This window comes from Spermophilus citellus (genome assembly GCF_964194105.1).
Source record: "Spermophilus citellus genome assembly, chromosome: 18".
Taxonomy (NCBI): domain Eukaryota; kingdom Metazoa; phylum Chordata; class Mammalia; order Rodentia; family Sciuridae; genus Spermophilus; species Spermophilus citellus.
In genome coordinates, this window is record NC_138200.1 from 17779745 (window position 1) to 17794389 (window position 14645).

Here is a 14645-nt window from a genome sequence, read left to right on the forward strand (position 1 = left end):
GATCAAAGCCAGCCTTAGTAACTTAACAAGACCATGTGTCAAATAAATAAATAAATAAATAAGGCTGAGGATGTGGCTCTGAGGTTAAGTGCTCCTGGGCTCAATTCCTGGTATACAAAAAAAAAAAAAAAAAAAAAAGAAAAAAAAAGCTAATTTGTTGGAAAGTAGCACTGTTAGGCTTGCTCCATGCAGGTTCACCACAAACCTTTGATTTGTAAACATGTAATATCTCCAAAGTACAATAAAGTTAAGTACAAATAAAACAATGTAGGCCTGCACTTGAATGAATAAACAAATGTGGCCTTCAGGTTGCTTCTAATTCCCAGTCTTAAAGCAGCTTCCGAGTCCTATCTTCTCATAGCATCCAGGCTTTTCCTTGTAGGTTTTCCTGTAGTTCCTCACAGGGTACTGGTTCCATATCTCCCCCATTGGCTCTAAGCTCCCTATGGGGAATATATTCTGATCTGTTTTGTTCACCATTGTGCCTCAGCACCTAGAACAGTGCCTGGAACAAAGCAGGCTTTCAATGAATGTTTTGGAGAAGAACAGGTAGACAAATGGCTTCTTCCCCAAAGCCCCAGGGGTGGGGGCTTGCTTGCACATCAGTGACTCATAGGCAGGCACCTTCACCTGCAGGGCCAGTTGACATGCAGCTGTGATCAGATTTAAGGGGTGTGAGGGTTTGTGTCAGTTAGGAGTCACCATCCCAGAGAAAGGGGTGGGAGCAAAAAGTCACCGAATGACATAATCTTCTCCTTCCTCAATGTCCACAGGAACTCAGGTTGCCAGAGTGACCTCCATGTGTCAGGAACTGGTGAAGCTCTCTTGCTTGGATGGCCTAGGAGAAGTGGAACTCAAAATAAATTGGAGAAAAGATGAGGCAGTTTGAATGAGTGAAGGCCAAAATGCGGTTGGCTAATCAAACAAAGAGGATCAAACTTTTAATATGCATCATCCAGGAGGGGGAACAACCCAGCACAAACAGAACCAAGGCTGAAACGGGACTGATTTTTTTTTTTTTTTTTTTTTTTTTTTTGTACAACGTCGTAGTAGTAGATTTGAAAATGTAGGTGCAATTGAAATTTTTCTTAGAAAATATAAAGGATCAAAACTGGTGGAAGAGGAGATGGCAAATCCAATTAGGCCAATAACATATATCCTCTCAAAGTCTGATGAAGATCCAGAAAATTTTTGAGCAGTTCTACCTAAATCTGAGGCAACAAACATTTGTCATTCTGTACTAACTGTTGTAGAGCCTGAGTAGCGCTGGGCAGTCCAGTGGCAGCCCCTGTGTGGAGAGGGTCTGGGTAGGGCACTAGCTGTGCCTGGGACGTTCCCTCACAGAGACTAGACGAGGGTGATAATCCACACCTGAGGTTTCCCAGGGATTTGCCTTTGTCCCTGCAGCATGAAACTAGGAAACAGAAGCTCAGGTTTGTACAGGTGGCTGGGTTAGTCGCCTCTGTTGGCAGAGCCTGGAAAAGGGCAGAAACTTCCGAGTCTCTGGCCTGGGATGCCTGGCTCTGGGTGGAGTCAAGGTCCAGGATCTGGGGTGGAACCCTAGGTCCTCTAAGGGGAGTGGGCCTTGTGCCCTGATTTGAACAAAGCTCGAAAACACGTGTGGATTCTCACCACACCTGGGCACCCACACACATACTCTGCCACCCGCACCTGCTCACGCCCTGCACATTCCTGTGTGCCTGGCCTTCCCACCAGCAATCCCACCCCCGCGCCCCCCTTCAGTGTCATCCTTGGCATCAAAACCCAAATATCTTACGCCCCTGCACCCAACTGTACCCACCCACTGGCTCTCGAGAGCACTCCCCTCAAACTAGCTCCGGGGTAGATAGGCTGCCGCAGACCCACCAGCCTCCGCCTGATCTGGCTTCCAATGTTCCTCTTCAGCCCTCAGCCCAACTCCCAGCTCTCTCCCTCTCCAACCTGAGCCCATATGTCAACACTCAGGGCTTAGGGTCAGGGCTTCAGAGGCCCCAGGGGAGGAGGGCAGGGAGGAAGAACTCCTGGCCCCCAGCCCACTTTCTGGCTGACAGCTCCTGCTGCCCAAGGTCTTCAGCCCCTCCCCATGGCTGCCTCAACCGGCTTTTCAGGAGACACTGCGTCCTGTCCTAGCTCAGCTCATGGCAATCAGACCCCTGCCCTGGCCTAAGGGCTGGGAGGTGAGAGGCCTGGGTTCCATGATGAGAATGTCATCCTGGCTTCAAATGCACAACCCTCCCCAGGGGACCCTATGTTGTCCTGGGGACCCAGACAAGCACCCATCCTTCCAGCCCCCTGTGAGACTCAGGCTCAGGCTTGGATTCTCTTCCCTGGGCTTTTTCAAACTCACCCGTGTGTTCTATCTATGAATATTTACTGAACCCCAGACACTGTCCTAGAAGACAGGGATATAGCGATGACCAACTCAGACGAGGGCCCTCTTTTCTGGAAGTTTACAATCTGGTAGGTGAGTCACTTGACAAAAAATAAAGGTGATTTCAGATGGTGCGAAGTCCTTTAGGAACACAAGGGTGATTTTATGGGGTGTAATTGTAACCTCATGTTACTCTCAGCAGTGGGCAGGGATGGTCAGGTAGGTGACATTTGAGTCAAGTACAGAATGAGGAGGAGTTGGCCACCCGAGGCTCTGGGTTCTGCATTCTACGCAGAGAAAAGATCAAGTGCAAAGAAGAGAGGCCTCAGGACAGTGGTGTGCTTGAGGAGCTGGGACAAGGCCCTTGTGGCTGCAGAGGAGTAACTGAGAGTAGGAGCAGGGACAGCTCCAACTGTCCTGAAGTTCTCTCCGACCCCACCGCCCCCAATTGCAAACTCCATCTTTCCAGACTCTCACTGCTGGGGAAGCCAGGTGCTTAGATCCCTGAGAGGAGCCACCGTGCTGCAGATCACCCTGGCCCTGGGATGGAGGGCGATTGAAGGTGGGTTTGAGAGAGAGGAGGCCTGGACAGTGGGTGAGAAATGAAGAGGGAGGTGGTTGGCAGGGCAGACACCCTCCTTTGGGGTGGAGAGCCAGAGCCAGGTAAGGAGCAGATATGCCAGGTTCTTCTCCATGCGTGACTCACCTTGTTTCCTCCTCCTCTTGTTGCTCAATCCCAAATCTCCCTGGGAAATACCTCCTTGACTGGACCAAGTCAGTGCCTCGCAGGGGCAATTGACTCATGAGGGGTGGAGAAGAGGGCGGGAGCAGAGGATAAATAGCAGCCTTGCTTCCCGGGCTCCTCTCTGCATCCCCCCACCTCCCCAACACCATGCGCCTTGCCAGTCTTCTCAGCTCCTGCTGCCTCCTACTTCTCCTGGGGGCCCTGCCCGGATGGGCAGCCAATGATGACCCTATTGAGAAGGTCATTGAAGGGATCAACAGAGGGCTGAGTAATGCAGAGAGAGAGGTGGGCAAGGCCCTGGAAGGCATCAATAATGGAATCACTCAAGCTGGAAGGGAAGTGGAAAAAGTTTTTAATGGACTTAGCAGCATGGGGAGCCAGGCCGGCAAGGAGGTGGACAAGGGGATCAACCACGGCTTGGACAAGGTAGCCCATGGGATCAACAATGGCGCCGGACAAGCAGGAAAGGAAGCAGAGAAGTTTGCCCATGGGGTCAACAACGCTGCTGGACAGGTTGGGAAGGAGGCAGACAAAGTGATCCATCATGGGGTCCATCATGGGGTCAACCAGGCGGGAAGTGAAGCAGGGAGGTTTGGCCAGGGGGCCCACCATGCCATGGGGCAGGCTGGGGATGAGGCTGGGAGGTTTGGCCAGGGAGCCCACCATGCTTTTGGTCAGGCTGGGAAAGAGGCAGAGAAGTTTGGCCAAGGGGCCCACCATGCTTTTGGTCAGGCTGGGAAAGAGGCAGAGAAGTTTGGCCAGGGGGCCCACCATGCTTTTGGTCAGTCTGGGAAAGAGGCGGAGAAGTTTGGTCAAGGGGGTCACCATGCTTTTGGTCAGGCTGGGAAAGAGGCGGAGAAGTTCGGTCAGGGGGGTCACCATGCTTTTGGTCAGGCTGGGAAAGAGGCAGAGAAGTTTGGCCAGGGGGCCCACCATGCTTTTGGTCAGGGTGCAAAAGAGGCAGAGAAATTCGGTCAGGGAGCCCACCATGCTGCTGGTCAGGCTGGGAAGGAGGCAGAGAAGTTCGGTCAGGGGGCCCACCATGCTTTTGGTCAGTCTGGGAAAGAGGCGGAGAAGTTTGGCCAGGGGGCCCACCATGCCATGGGGCAGGCTGGGGATGAGGCTGGGAGGTTTGGCCAGGGAGCCCACCATGCTTTTGGTCAGGCTGGGAAGGAGGCAGAGAAGTTTGGCCAGGGGGCCCACCATGCTTTTGGTCAGTCTGGGAAAGAGGCGGAGAAGTTTGGCCAGGGGGCCCACCATGCCATGGGGCAGGCTGGGGATGAGGCTGGGAGGTTTGGCCAGGGAGCCCACCATGCTTTTGGTCAGGCTGGGAAGGAGGCAGAGAAGTTCGGTCAGGGGGCCCACCATGCTTTTGGTCAGGCTGGGAAAGAGGCGGAGAAGTTTGGCCAGGGAGCCCACCATGCTTTTGGTCAGGCTGGGAAAGAGGCAGAGAAGTTCGGTCAGGGGGCCCACCATGCTTTTGGTCAGGCTGGGAAAGAGGCAGAGAAGTTTGGCCAGGGGGCCCACCATGCTTTTGGTCAGTCTGGGAAAGAGGCGGAGAAGTTTGGTCAAGGGGGTCACCATGCTTTTGGTCAGGGTGCAAAAGAGGCAGAGAAATTCGGTCAGGGAGCCCACCATGCTGCTGGTCAGGCTGGGAAGGAGGCAGAGAAGTTCGGTCAGGGGGCTCAGAATGCTTTTGGTCAGCCTGGGAGGGAGGCAGAGAAGTTTGCTAAGGAGGGCAACCATGCTTTTGGTCAGCCTTCGAAGGAGGCAGAGAAGTTTGGTCAGGGGGCCCACCATGCTTTTGGTCAGGCTGGGAAGGAGGCGGAGAAGTTTGGTCAAGGGGTCCACCATGCTGCTGGACAGGCTGGAAAGGAGGTGGAGAAGTTTGGCCAGGGGGCCCACCATGCTTTTGGTCAGGCTGGGAAAGAGGCAGAGAAGTTTGGTCAGGGGGCTCACCATGCTGCTGGTCAGGCTGGAAAGGAGGTGGAGAAGTTTGGTCAGGGAGTCCGCTACGCCGCTGGTCAGGCTGGAAATGAGGGAGAGAAGTTAGGTCAGGGGGCCCACAATGCTTTTGGTCAGCCTGGGAGGGAGGCAGAGAAGTTTGCTCAAGAGGGCAACCATGCTTTTGGTCAGCCTTCGAAGGAGACAGAGGGGGCCCACCATGCTGCTGGTCAGGCTGGGAAGGAGGCAGGGAAGTTTGGTGAGGGGGCCCACCATGCTGCTGGTCAGGCTGGGAAGGAGGCAGAGAAAGTGATCCCAGCGTCCCAGCATGGACTTAGCCATGCAGCAGAGGAGGCGCTGCAGTTTGGCCAGGATCCTCATCCTGTTGCAGGGCAGGTTGGGAAAGAGGGAGGCAAAATAACCTATAGTATCCATCCTGGTGTCAACCAGGCTGGGAAGGAGGTGGAGAAGTTTGGCCAGGGAGTTCACCATGCCGTTGAACAGGCCGGAAAGGAAGCAGACAAAGTGGTCCAAGGGGTCAACAATGGGGTCAACCAGGCCGGGAAGGAGGCAGAGAAATTTGGCCAAGGGGTCAACCATGCTGCTGGTCAGGCCGGAAAGGAAGCGGAGAAACTTGGCCAAGGTGCCCACCATGCTGCTGGCCAGGCCGGGAAGGAAGTGGACAGGTTGCAGCAGGATGTTCATAATGGGGTCAACCAAGCCAGCAAGGAGGCCAACCAGCTGCTGAATGTAGGTGAACAGGGGCGGGGAACCTGGGGAGAAGGGGGTTGTGGGAGGGAGAGGTTAAACCCATGGGATATTTGGGGAGCCCATATGTAGCCTTTGGCGAAAGATGCCTGGGGCAGCCATATAACCCTTCTTCCTCTGCATCTCCCTTACTAAGGAGCTGGTGGTCAGCTGGTCAGATGGATTAAGCCATTTTATCTGTAAAGTCCCACCTCAGATAATGTGGAAGGAGCCTAGTCCCATCTGAAGGGAGTTTCTCTCCTAGTTAAGGGGGCCTGCAGTGAGGGTCACGGGGCTTCTCGTGGAAACAGGAAACAGTTGTGAAATCAGATCTCTGAAGTGCAAAGAGAATGAGTGTTGAGAAAACTCAAGAGTGTTACAGGGAGGGTGAGGAACAGCTTTGGAGATGAGCTCTGTTCTGCTTCATCTTCATAACAACACTCTGAGGTAGTTAGGGTGAGGATGCTGACTCTCCGATGCTCAGATAAGGACAGGGAGGCCCAGAGAGGCGAAGGGCATTTGCCAAGGTCATGTGGCAAGTGCACAGCTTTGGCGACTGGCAGGTCAGGGTTCTCCTTCTTCTGCACTGCTGATCAGGGAAGGTCTCTGCCCACGTATGTAGAGGAAACACTTTGGAAGCCAGGTAAACAGTGACACTGACGACAGAGCAGGTGACAAGGAGGGACCTTCTCCAACCTCCACCAACAGTCCTTGGCATCAGCAAGCTGGGAGACCATCTTGAGGATGGACCCAGGTCTCAAAGCCCAGAGTCACATCCGCTGTCAGGCAGGAAGCCAGGGGTTGAGCGGAGGGAGAAGGGGGGAGAAACAGGATAGAAAGGGAGGCAGAGAGGGTCTGGAGTCAGGCTGCCCAAGGAGAGCCAGGAGCGGGTGGTCTGTTGCAGGATTCTAGGTGGCCCTTGCTAGGGGGCGGGGTGTGGCTGAAGTACCACTGCTGAGTGACTGGGGATGGGGACAGGGATAGGGATCAGCCCGAGTTAGGGTCGAGGCTGAATTGTGTATAGACGTGTTGATTTGGGGTCGAGGTCTGTGAAGGTCCTCGTATGTGCACGTGGGCTCTGGTTCTCCTCCCAGTGAAGCCCCTTCTCAGTGGCTGGGAGCCTTTTTCTAGCACCAAAGCCAAAGGGAGCCTGGGAAAGACCAGTTGGGAGATGACAGATCTCCTTCCTGGGCTTCTTCCCATCTCCATGAAATCCTTATGGCAACATGGACTTTGGGTTTTCTCTCTGGACAGTGAGCAAAGAGGCCAGGGGTCAGACTGTGCCTCCCCCCAGCCCGAGTCAACCTAGATGGGGGCAGGTCACTAGGGAACAGGAACTTAGGAAACCTTCAAGGATTGAGGGTGGTAGTGACCATCTGGGCTTGTCCACAGAACAGTCATCAAGGAAGCGGGGCTACCGGCCAGCACGGAGGGGGCGCAACCACTACATTAGCATCTGGAGTAAGTCTTCTGGGCACTGCGTGGACTTGGTGCGGGGAGTGGGGAGTCCTGGGGTTCCACCTAGGATGGGGTGGAGGCTGGGGACTAACTCTCTCATCCTTGAATTCCAGGCCTCGGTCAACAAGCCCTTCATCAACTTTCCAGCCCTGTGGAGGGTGAGTGTCTGTAGTTTCTACCTCCTGCCTTGCATCTGGAGAGAGAGCCTACACCCCTTTCCCATTGCCTGCTCGTGTATGGCTTTCCTGTGGGCAGACTCAGCCTCTGCGGAGGCCACCCGAGCTGTTCTCCCAGCTCTGGTCTTCCCTTTTGTCGCCTGCTCTCATTCCTGTGCTCAGTTTTGGGTGCTTTCCATTCCCACAGAAGCTGGCAGAAATAACTTCCAGAACGCTGGCACAGAGGCAGGGGGCAGTGGGGGTGCAGCTGCTGAGTCCAGCCTCTATGTGGCCACCGTACTCCCCTCCCTCTCTCCCAGGGGCCAGCTGGCTCCCCTCCTGCCCCCGCCCCCCAGTGAGCCCCTCTGCTGCCCTGCTCTTGCTGCTTTGCCTCAGTGTGCTGGGTTGTGGGAACTTGGGGCTCTGTTCTGTGGTTGAGAGTGTAAAGGCTCCTGTGGGGTCCTGGTCCTCTCTCTGGGCTAAGTCCCAGCTTTTTCTTTGTATTTAGTGCATAAGTTGCCTGAGACTGGGGTGCACAGCTGGGATGCCCCATCTAGGCACCTGGAGCTGGAAGACATACCCTTGTGGATCCCCTGGCCCTGTGGTTGACAGAGGATCCTCTGACATAAATGCACAGGGCTTTTCCATTCCTACAGAGGCGCCCAGCCACTTGGGAGGGCAGGCTCCCTGTCTTCCAAAAATCGAGATAACACCTTCCTTAAGATATTCCCAGAACATAAGCAATTCCCAGGCCATAGTAACCAGTCTTCCTCTCCGTGCCCGGGGAGGGTGGGGCAGGGCTCCTGCTCCTCTCAGCTAGAATCCTACACTCACTTCCTCTCTCCTCTTTTCTAGAGCGTCGCAAACATCATGCCCTAAACTGATGCCCTAGCCTTGCTGAGCAGATAAATGTTCCTCTTGTCACACCAGCTGAAATGACCGGAGGAGCTGGGGGTGGGCGTAGGTTCTCGGAGTCCCTGAAGGGGGCTGTACTAAGATTTGTGAATAAAAGTGACACAATGTCCTCTTCTCATCATGGTCCCCTGTGCTCCCTAAAGAGGGATGGGCAGGGATGGGAGGGGGACTTGTAATTCTTCAACTTGTTCTTTGCTGAAGGAATTGGGGGACCACTGCTTAGGATGGGTTGCACTGGAGATCTCAGGCTGGTCGACTTGAAGAGGGCAGTTCACAGGGACAAACCATGCTTTGCTAGTGTGCTTGGCACTGGGAGGGCACCTATGCAGGGAAGCCACTGCCTGTGAACAGCGGGGACGGGAGCACCCGAGAGAGAATGGAGGAGCCTAGGTGGAGCCCAAGCGGGTAGCGTTCTCACCCAGGGGGGTGTGGCACCCAAGGAATAACAATAATAGCTTGTATTAATTGTGTAATAAAGAGCTTGGCATGAATGACATCACTGAATCCTCCCAAGCACCCAGTTAGGTTAGAGGTAGGCCACTGCCCCCAATTTATAAGGAGGCACGTGGAGGCTTGCACAGGTTGGGAAACACGGCCAAGGTTACCTGGTCAGTAAGTGGAGGGAGAGCAGCCACCCAGCCACAGATGCTGTTCTCTTGGGCTTCGGTAGGGAGGGGACCCAGTGAGTAAGGGAAGAGGACAGAGAGGCATGTGGGAAGGTCTCTTTGGGGAAGTCGAGGGGAGGGATGAGAGGCTCAGGCAGGAGAAACATTAATGATCTGAGGGAGGGACTCTACCAGTGACAAAAGGTGTCTGGAGGCAGCTCACTGCCCCCCTAGAGGCCGCAGTTTCCTGCTGTATAAAGGGGAGTGAGGCGTCTGCAGGGGAGGACCGCCATGTTGCTTCCAGCTCCCAGATTCCCTCAGTGGTGGGCGGCCCAAAATAAGATCCAGTGCTTTTGCCTTTGGGAAATTGGCCTTCCTGGAGATGCATAGACTATGAAAACAAACCCGAGACAGAGCACTAAGTGACCCAAGAGGGAGGGGAGGGGCCTGCATTTGCACAATAAAGGTGATATTCCTGACACTTGAGATTCACTCTCCTTTTCCTTGTTGGCAAAATATCATTTTATTCCATCTGTTTCTTCTCTGGCCTGCAATATTTTATTTTGAAAATATTTCAAACATACCAAAAAGATGAAAGAATTTTACAGTGGACACTTGCTCTTGCCACTTACATTCTGCCATTAGCTTTTTATCATGTTTGCTTGACCACACATCTATGCATCTAACTGTGTTATTAATATATTTTTGATGCATTTCAAAGTAAATTGCAGACAGCTGTTGGCTGCACTTTGATAAACAGAACCACTCATTCGTATGAGGCATTTATTGAGTGTCTCCTTTTACGGCACTGTTTCCTATGCACTGGGGAAGTCCTTCCTGGAGGCAGGGATTGTATTTTCAAAGACAATATTGAAGGGTACCATTCATTCTCTGATCAAGTAAAAGCTTCCATTGGCTGGATTTTGATGCTCACTTTCCAGCGGGCTCTGTTTAGAGGGGATTCCTGGAAGGACAAAGAGACACAAAACAAACTATATGTGCTGATGATGGTCCCTGGAAAGCGAGAGCTCTGGGCTGATTTTGAAGGGTAAAGGAGACACACAGGGTCAAGGGTCTTCTCCTGCCTGGAGGCCTTTACTTCCGTCCCCTCTGTGGGGAATGTTCTCCATGCCTCTCGGTCTCCCAGGTTGGCTCCACCTCACCCTCAGGTCACCACTGCCTTGGCCACCCATCCCGAACTTCTCCTGCCCTTGTCATTGTCTCTCCGGGTACCCTGATCTTGTCCTTCAAGTCACTTGCGACAATTTGTAATTGGATTACAAACATGACTTGTCTGACATCCACTCCCCACTAGACTAGGAGGTTCAGGAGGTGAGGTCAAGGCCAGCACAAATACCTGGCATTTGAGCAACTGGGCCTGAGCAGACTTGGCAAAGGCCATGGAATAAGGGTGAGCAAGAACTGGGCTGCTTGGCCAAGAAGGGTGGGGGTAACAGAAAGGGCCAGTTTCTGCAGATGTTGAAGAACAGGGAGAGGAGTTTGGGAGGGACTCTCGTAGCGTCTTTATTGGGTGCTTACTGGGTCTGCGCTAAGCACTTACAGTCATGATTCATCCCTTCCCCACAACCACCTCATGGGGCAGGCACCACGATCACCCCTTCCTGGATGATGGGAGATAGGCTCAGGGAAGGGACAGAGTTGCCTGAGGCCACTCAGCCAGTGGTGATGGCAGAGCTCCAATTCAAGAGTGCTTCCCTGCTAGTAAATGCTAGTGAGGTGGCCTGCTTCCCCGTGACCTTCAGCAAGGGAGAGGGGCTGTTTCAAAATAAATCCTCTTTTAAATAAAAAGCATTTCTGCCTTTGGCCTGCTCAGGACACGTGTGCATATGTAAATGTTAAAATTAAACAATCACCAAGAAATTATCCAGTAATACCAACACCCCAACAATCCCAAGAATACGTATTGAGCTCTTCTGTCTGCCAAACCCTTTTCTAAAATCTGTTACATGTGTTATTTCAGTTGATCCTCATGTTCACCCAGTTTGACAGACAAGGGATAATGATGGATAAAGATCATGACTAATAAATCAAAACTACTTTGAGGTTCTATCTCACCCCCGTCATAATAGCTGCTAAACAGAGATCTGCATACCTGTGTTTATCGTGGCGCTATTCACAATAGCCAACTCATGGAATTAGCCTAGATGCCCATCAACGAATGAATGGATTAAAAAGATGGAGTGTATATACAATGGAATTTCATTCAGCCATAGAGAAGAATGAAATCATGTAATTTGCAGGAAAATGGATGGAACTAGAGACCATTATATTAAGTGATATAAGCCAGACAGAAAGATAAGTATCACATCTTTTCTCTCATTTGGGGAATGTAGGGAGGGTGGAGGACAACAGGAAAGATGAAGGGCCGATTAGGGAAGAGGAAGGGGACTCAGGAGAGGGGAAAGGTGGGTTAGAGTGAGAAGTAGGAAGGGTGGGTACAATAAGAGCATATTATATACATGTATGGAAAGGTCACAATGAATCCTATTAATTTCTATCATTAATATGTGTGATAATCATATTAATAGGAAGAAGAAAGATCAGAAAGTAAGAATAAACTCTAGAAAAAGAAAACAAAAACAAAAAGATCACGGCTAGTGAGTGATGCAGCTGGATGTGAACGTGAGGTTCAGGGCCGGCGCCCAGGAGGCAGCTAAGCTGCAGATGCCAGTGTGAGGCCCCGACCCGGAGAAGGGAGCAAGGCATCCCCCAGACCCAAGGCTTCATCTGCACACTACACTTGAGTCCAGCCTTCATTCTGTTCCTGACGTCTCCTCCTGGTCTTATTCTACAAGTCTGTCCCCGAAAAGAACTGTTAGCACCTGTGTCAAAAGTCAAAGTCCTTATCTTAAGACAGTTTTAGATTACAACCATAGATCTATATGTGCATTTTTGGGTGTTTATTGTGCACAAAGTTCATACAACATTTTACAACATCCAAGCTTTCTAGATGTCCTGAGGTGACAGTGTATCATTAAAAAGCAGAGCCAGTGAATTAGCCAACTTGTAAATCTCACATCTTTTTGTTTTACCTGATGGAAAAGAGGCATCCTGGACATGGAATTGTGATGCCCTGGGCAGTGAGTATCAGGGCTGTCGATTAGGCTGCAGCAGAGGGGCAGAAGGAGCATGTAGGGAAAGGCAGGAGCAAGTGCCCCAGGATTTACATTTTGCTGTGACCACTGCTGTAGGAGCACTTGCATTCACTGGGAACATGCTTTTTTGCTAATATTTTGATAGTAGAAATCTCAAAATGAACCCTCTCAGAAACATGTTTGGAGTACTCTGTTGCTTTGTCTCATTGTAAATTGAGGATTAAGGGAACACATTATTTTAGTTGTAATTCTGCCAATATGTCTCTCTAGACGCTTGTTGCCATTTTGGTTTTCAGTGAAGTTTTTGTCCCCAAGAAAGGCAGGATCACAATTTTTCTAACAGGTTGAGTTGGTATAGTATATTCTTGGATATTAAAGCTCCTCATGTGGCTCTGGGATTTTGACTTGGTGACTATTCATGGTGTATGTATTGGATATGGAAAATGGCAAAACCCCAAATAGTGTGGACTGGGGAGAGGGGATGAGGGAGAAGGCAGTTGATCCTTTCCTTGATCCTTTCCCAATACATTCTTTCCCAGTGATAAGAGGCCAAAGCATTGATCCTTCCCCAAATAAATCCTTTTCCAGATACTGACCATTGACCCTAGACCCCCCCCATCTTGCCCAGTAAAACAGACCCCAAGTTCCTGAGTGCCCAAACCGACATGTTCATTAATTAAGTCACCTCTCAGTGTAACCTGTGTAAGCACAGCTCCCCCTGGCCAGGGGCTCATTTTCCACCAGGAAAGTGGGTCCATCAGAGGTGTGACTCTGTTCCTGAATAAAGGCTTTTGATGATCCATGAAGTTTGCATCCGGTCTGATCCTTTTGTGCTAACAGTATGGAAAAGCACAATACACACTGTGATCTCAGTCACACAAAATGGGACCCTTGTGTGTGCACACAGGACACATCTAACTAAGTTGCTTGTGGATGACTCTGTTCTTTGCTTGTGTTTTTCTGTTTCCTGTAATGCACACATCAACTTTTAAAAAAACAAAAGATCACAGTGGTCCCCCAAACCCCAGAATCTAGCCCTTTGATGTCTTTTGATCTCAACTCATCCCCTACCCATTCATCCTGTGCTCCAGCCACAGTGATCCTCAAATAGAGTAAGCAGACTCCAGTCTCAGGGCCTTTGCATTGCTTGGAATACTCTCATCCCTGAATATTCATGGTTGTTCTCTCACTTCATTCAGGTCTCAGCTCATTTGTCACATGAAGCAGCCCTTCTCTGACTACTCCTCTGTCTTCTCTATTCCCTCCCCACCACTACATTTTTCTTTGCAGTGATCATTACAATCTGATAATCTTATTGTCCAGCTTAACCCACCATGAACTGGAGCTTCTCAAGGAGAATGATGTTGATTTTGTTCCAGCTGTATCCCCAGGGCCTAGAGTACGCACGGCACAGAGTGACTGCTCCATAAATCTTTGTTGAACCAATGAAGTAGTGAATGAGAGAGAAAAGCTGAAACCAGAGGTTTCTTAGACAAGACATGAGCGTGTCAGATTGGGGGATGTTACTAAATACAAGAAAAGGGAGGCCTGGAGATGCTGGAGGAAGCTGTTTGGAGGAAGATCTGGGTCATGGTTTGACCTCCTACATCCTTTCACATACTATCTTCTGTGTGGTGTTTAACTACTCTGGATCTCAGGTAACCCTGAGATCAGGTAACCCTGAGCAAAATGGGAATGACATTGATTTGTGGAGGTTATAGTGAGGGTTCAATGCCATCATGAGTGTGAAAACACCTAGAATTCCATTTGGTTCACAACAGAATTGAATAAAAAGCCTTCAGACTGAGTCGAGCTGAGCGTGGTAGAGCACGCCTGTAATCCCAGTGGCTGGGGAGGCTGAGGCAGGAGGATCGTGGATTCAAAGCCAGCCTCAGCAAAAGTGAGGTGCTAAGTAACTCAGTGAGACCCTGTCTCTAAATTTAAAAAAATACAAAATAGGGCTGGGGATGTGGCTCAGTGGTCAAGTGCCCCTGAGTTCAATCCCTGATTCCAAAAAACAAACAAACAAACAAACAAACCAAAAACCAACCAAACAAACAAAATCCCTCAGGTCCAGGATGTCTAAGGGCAGTTTTTCCCAGAAGGAAGAATATGGTGGTTTGAGAGAATTTAGGTGGTTTGTGAGTGTGAGTTTGAATAATTCTGAATCACACAGTAAGAAACATATTCTCAATCAGTTTTCAGGTTATGTTAATGAGGAAGACTCAATTTCTGCGCTGGCACGCCTCTCCTACCTGTTGAACTTCCTGCTGTAGTGCAATGCCATTGTTTGCATCTCTGTTTTTCTGGAATTTCTATCTGGGGAGAAGTGATTCTGACTTTCCACTTGCATAGCTGATGAAAGCATCCTCTTAAAATATCCTTAAGTGGGAAGGTAAGCTGGCTAAAGAATTCTGGTATCAATATATTACTGATGAAGAATGGAGAAGGAAGGGGACATGGGTACAGCACTGTGAAGGTGAAGTCCACCGAGGGAGTCCGGGATGGTCAGTGTCCTCTGCCCTTGATCCTGATCTGTGGTCGAAGGAAGCAGCAAGCCCAGGGGCTGGGGCCTCCAGCACCAATCCT

At 50.8% G+C, this 14645-nt stretch overlaps 1 protein-coding gene across 1 annotated transcript; it reads left to right on the forward strand.

Annotated features, from left to right (window-relative positions):
* Window positions 1–3263: 3263 nt before the first annotated feature.
* Window positions 3264–8392, forward strand: SBSN (suprabasin; the record flags this gene model as incomplete). Its single annotated transcript, XM_081275880.1, has 6 exons — window positions 3264–4778; window positions 4941–5139; window positions 5452–5810; window positions 7200–7268; window positions 7379–7423; window positions 8276–8392. The coding sequence occupies 6 exons, from the start codon at window positions 3264–3266 to the stop codon at window positions 8297–8299; spliced, it is 2211 nt and encodes a 736-aa protein (XP_081132006.1). The 3' UTR covers window positions 8300–8392.
* Window positions 8393–14645: the final 6253 nt, after the last annotated feature.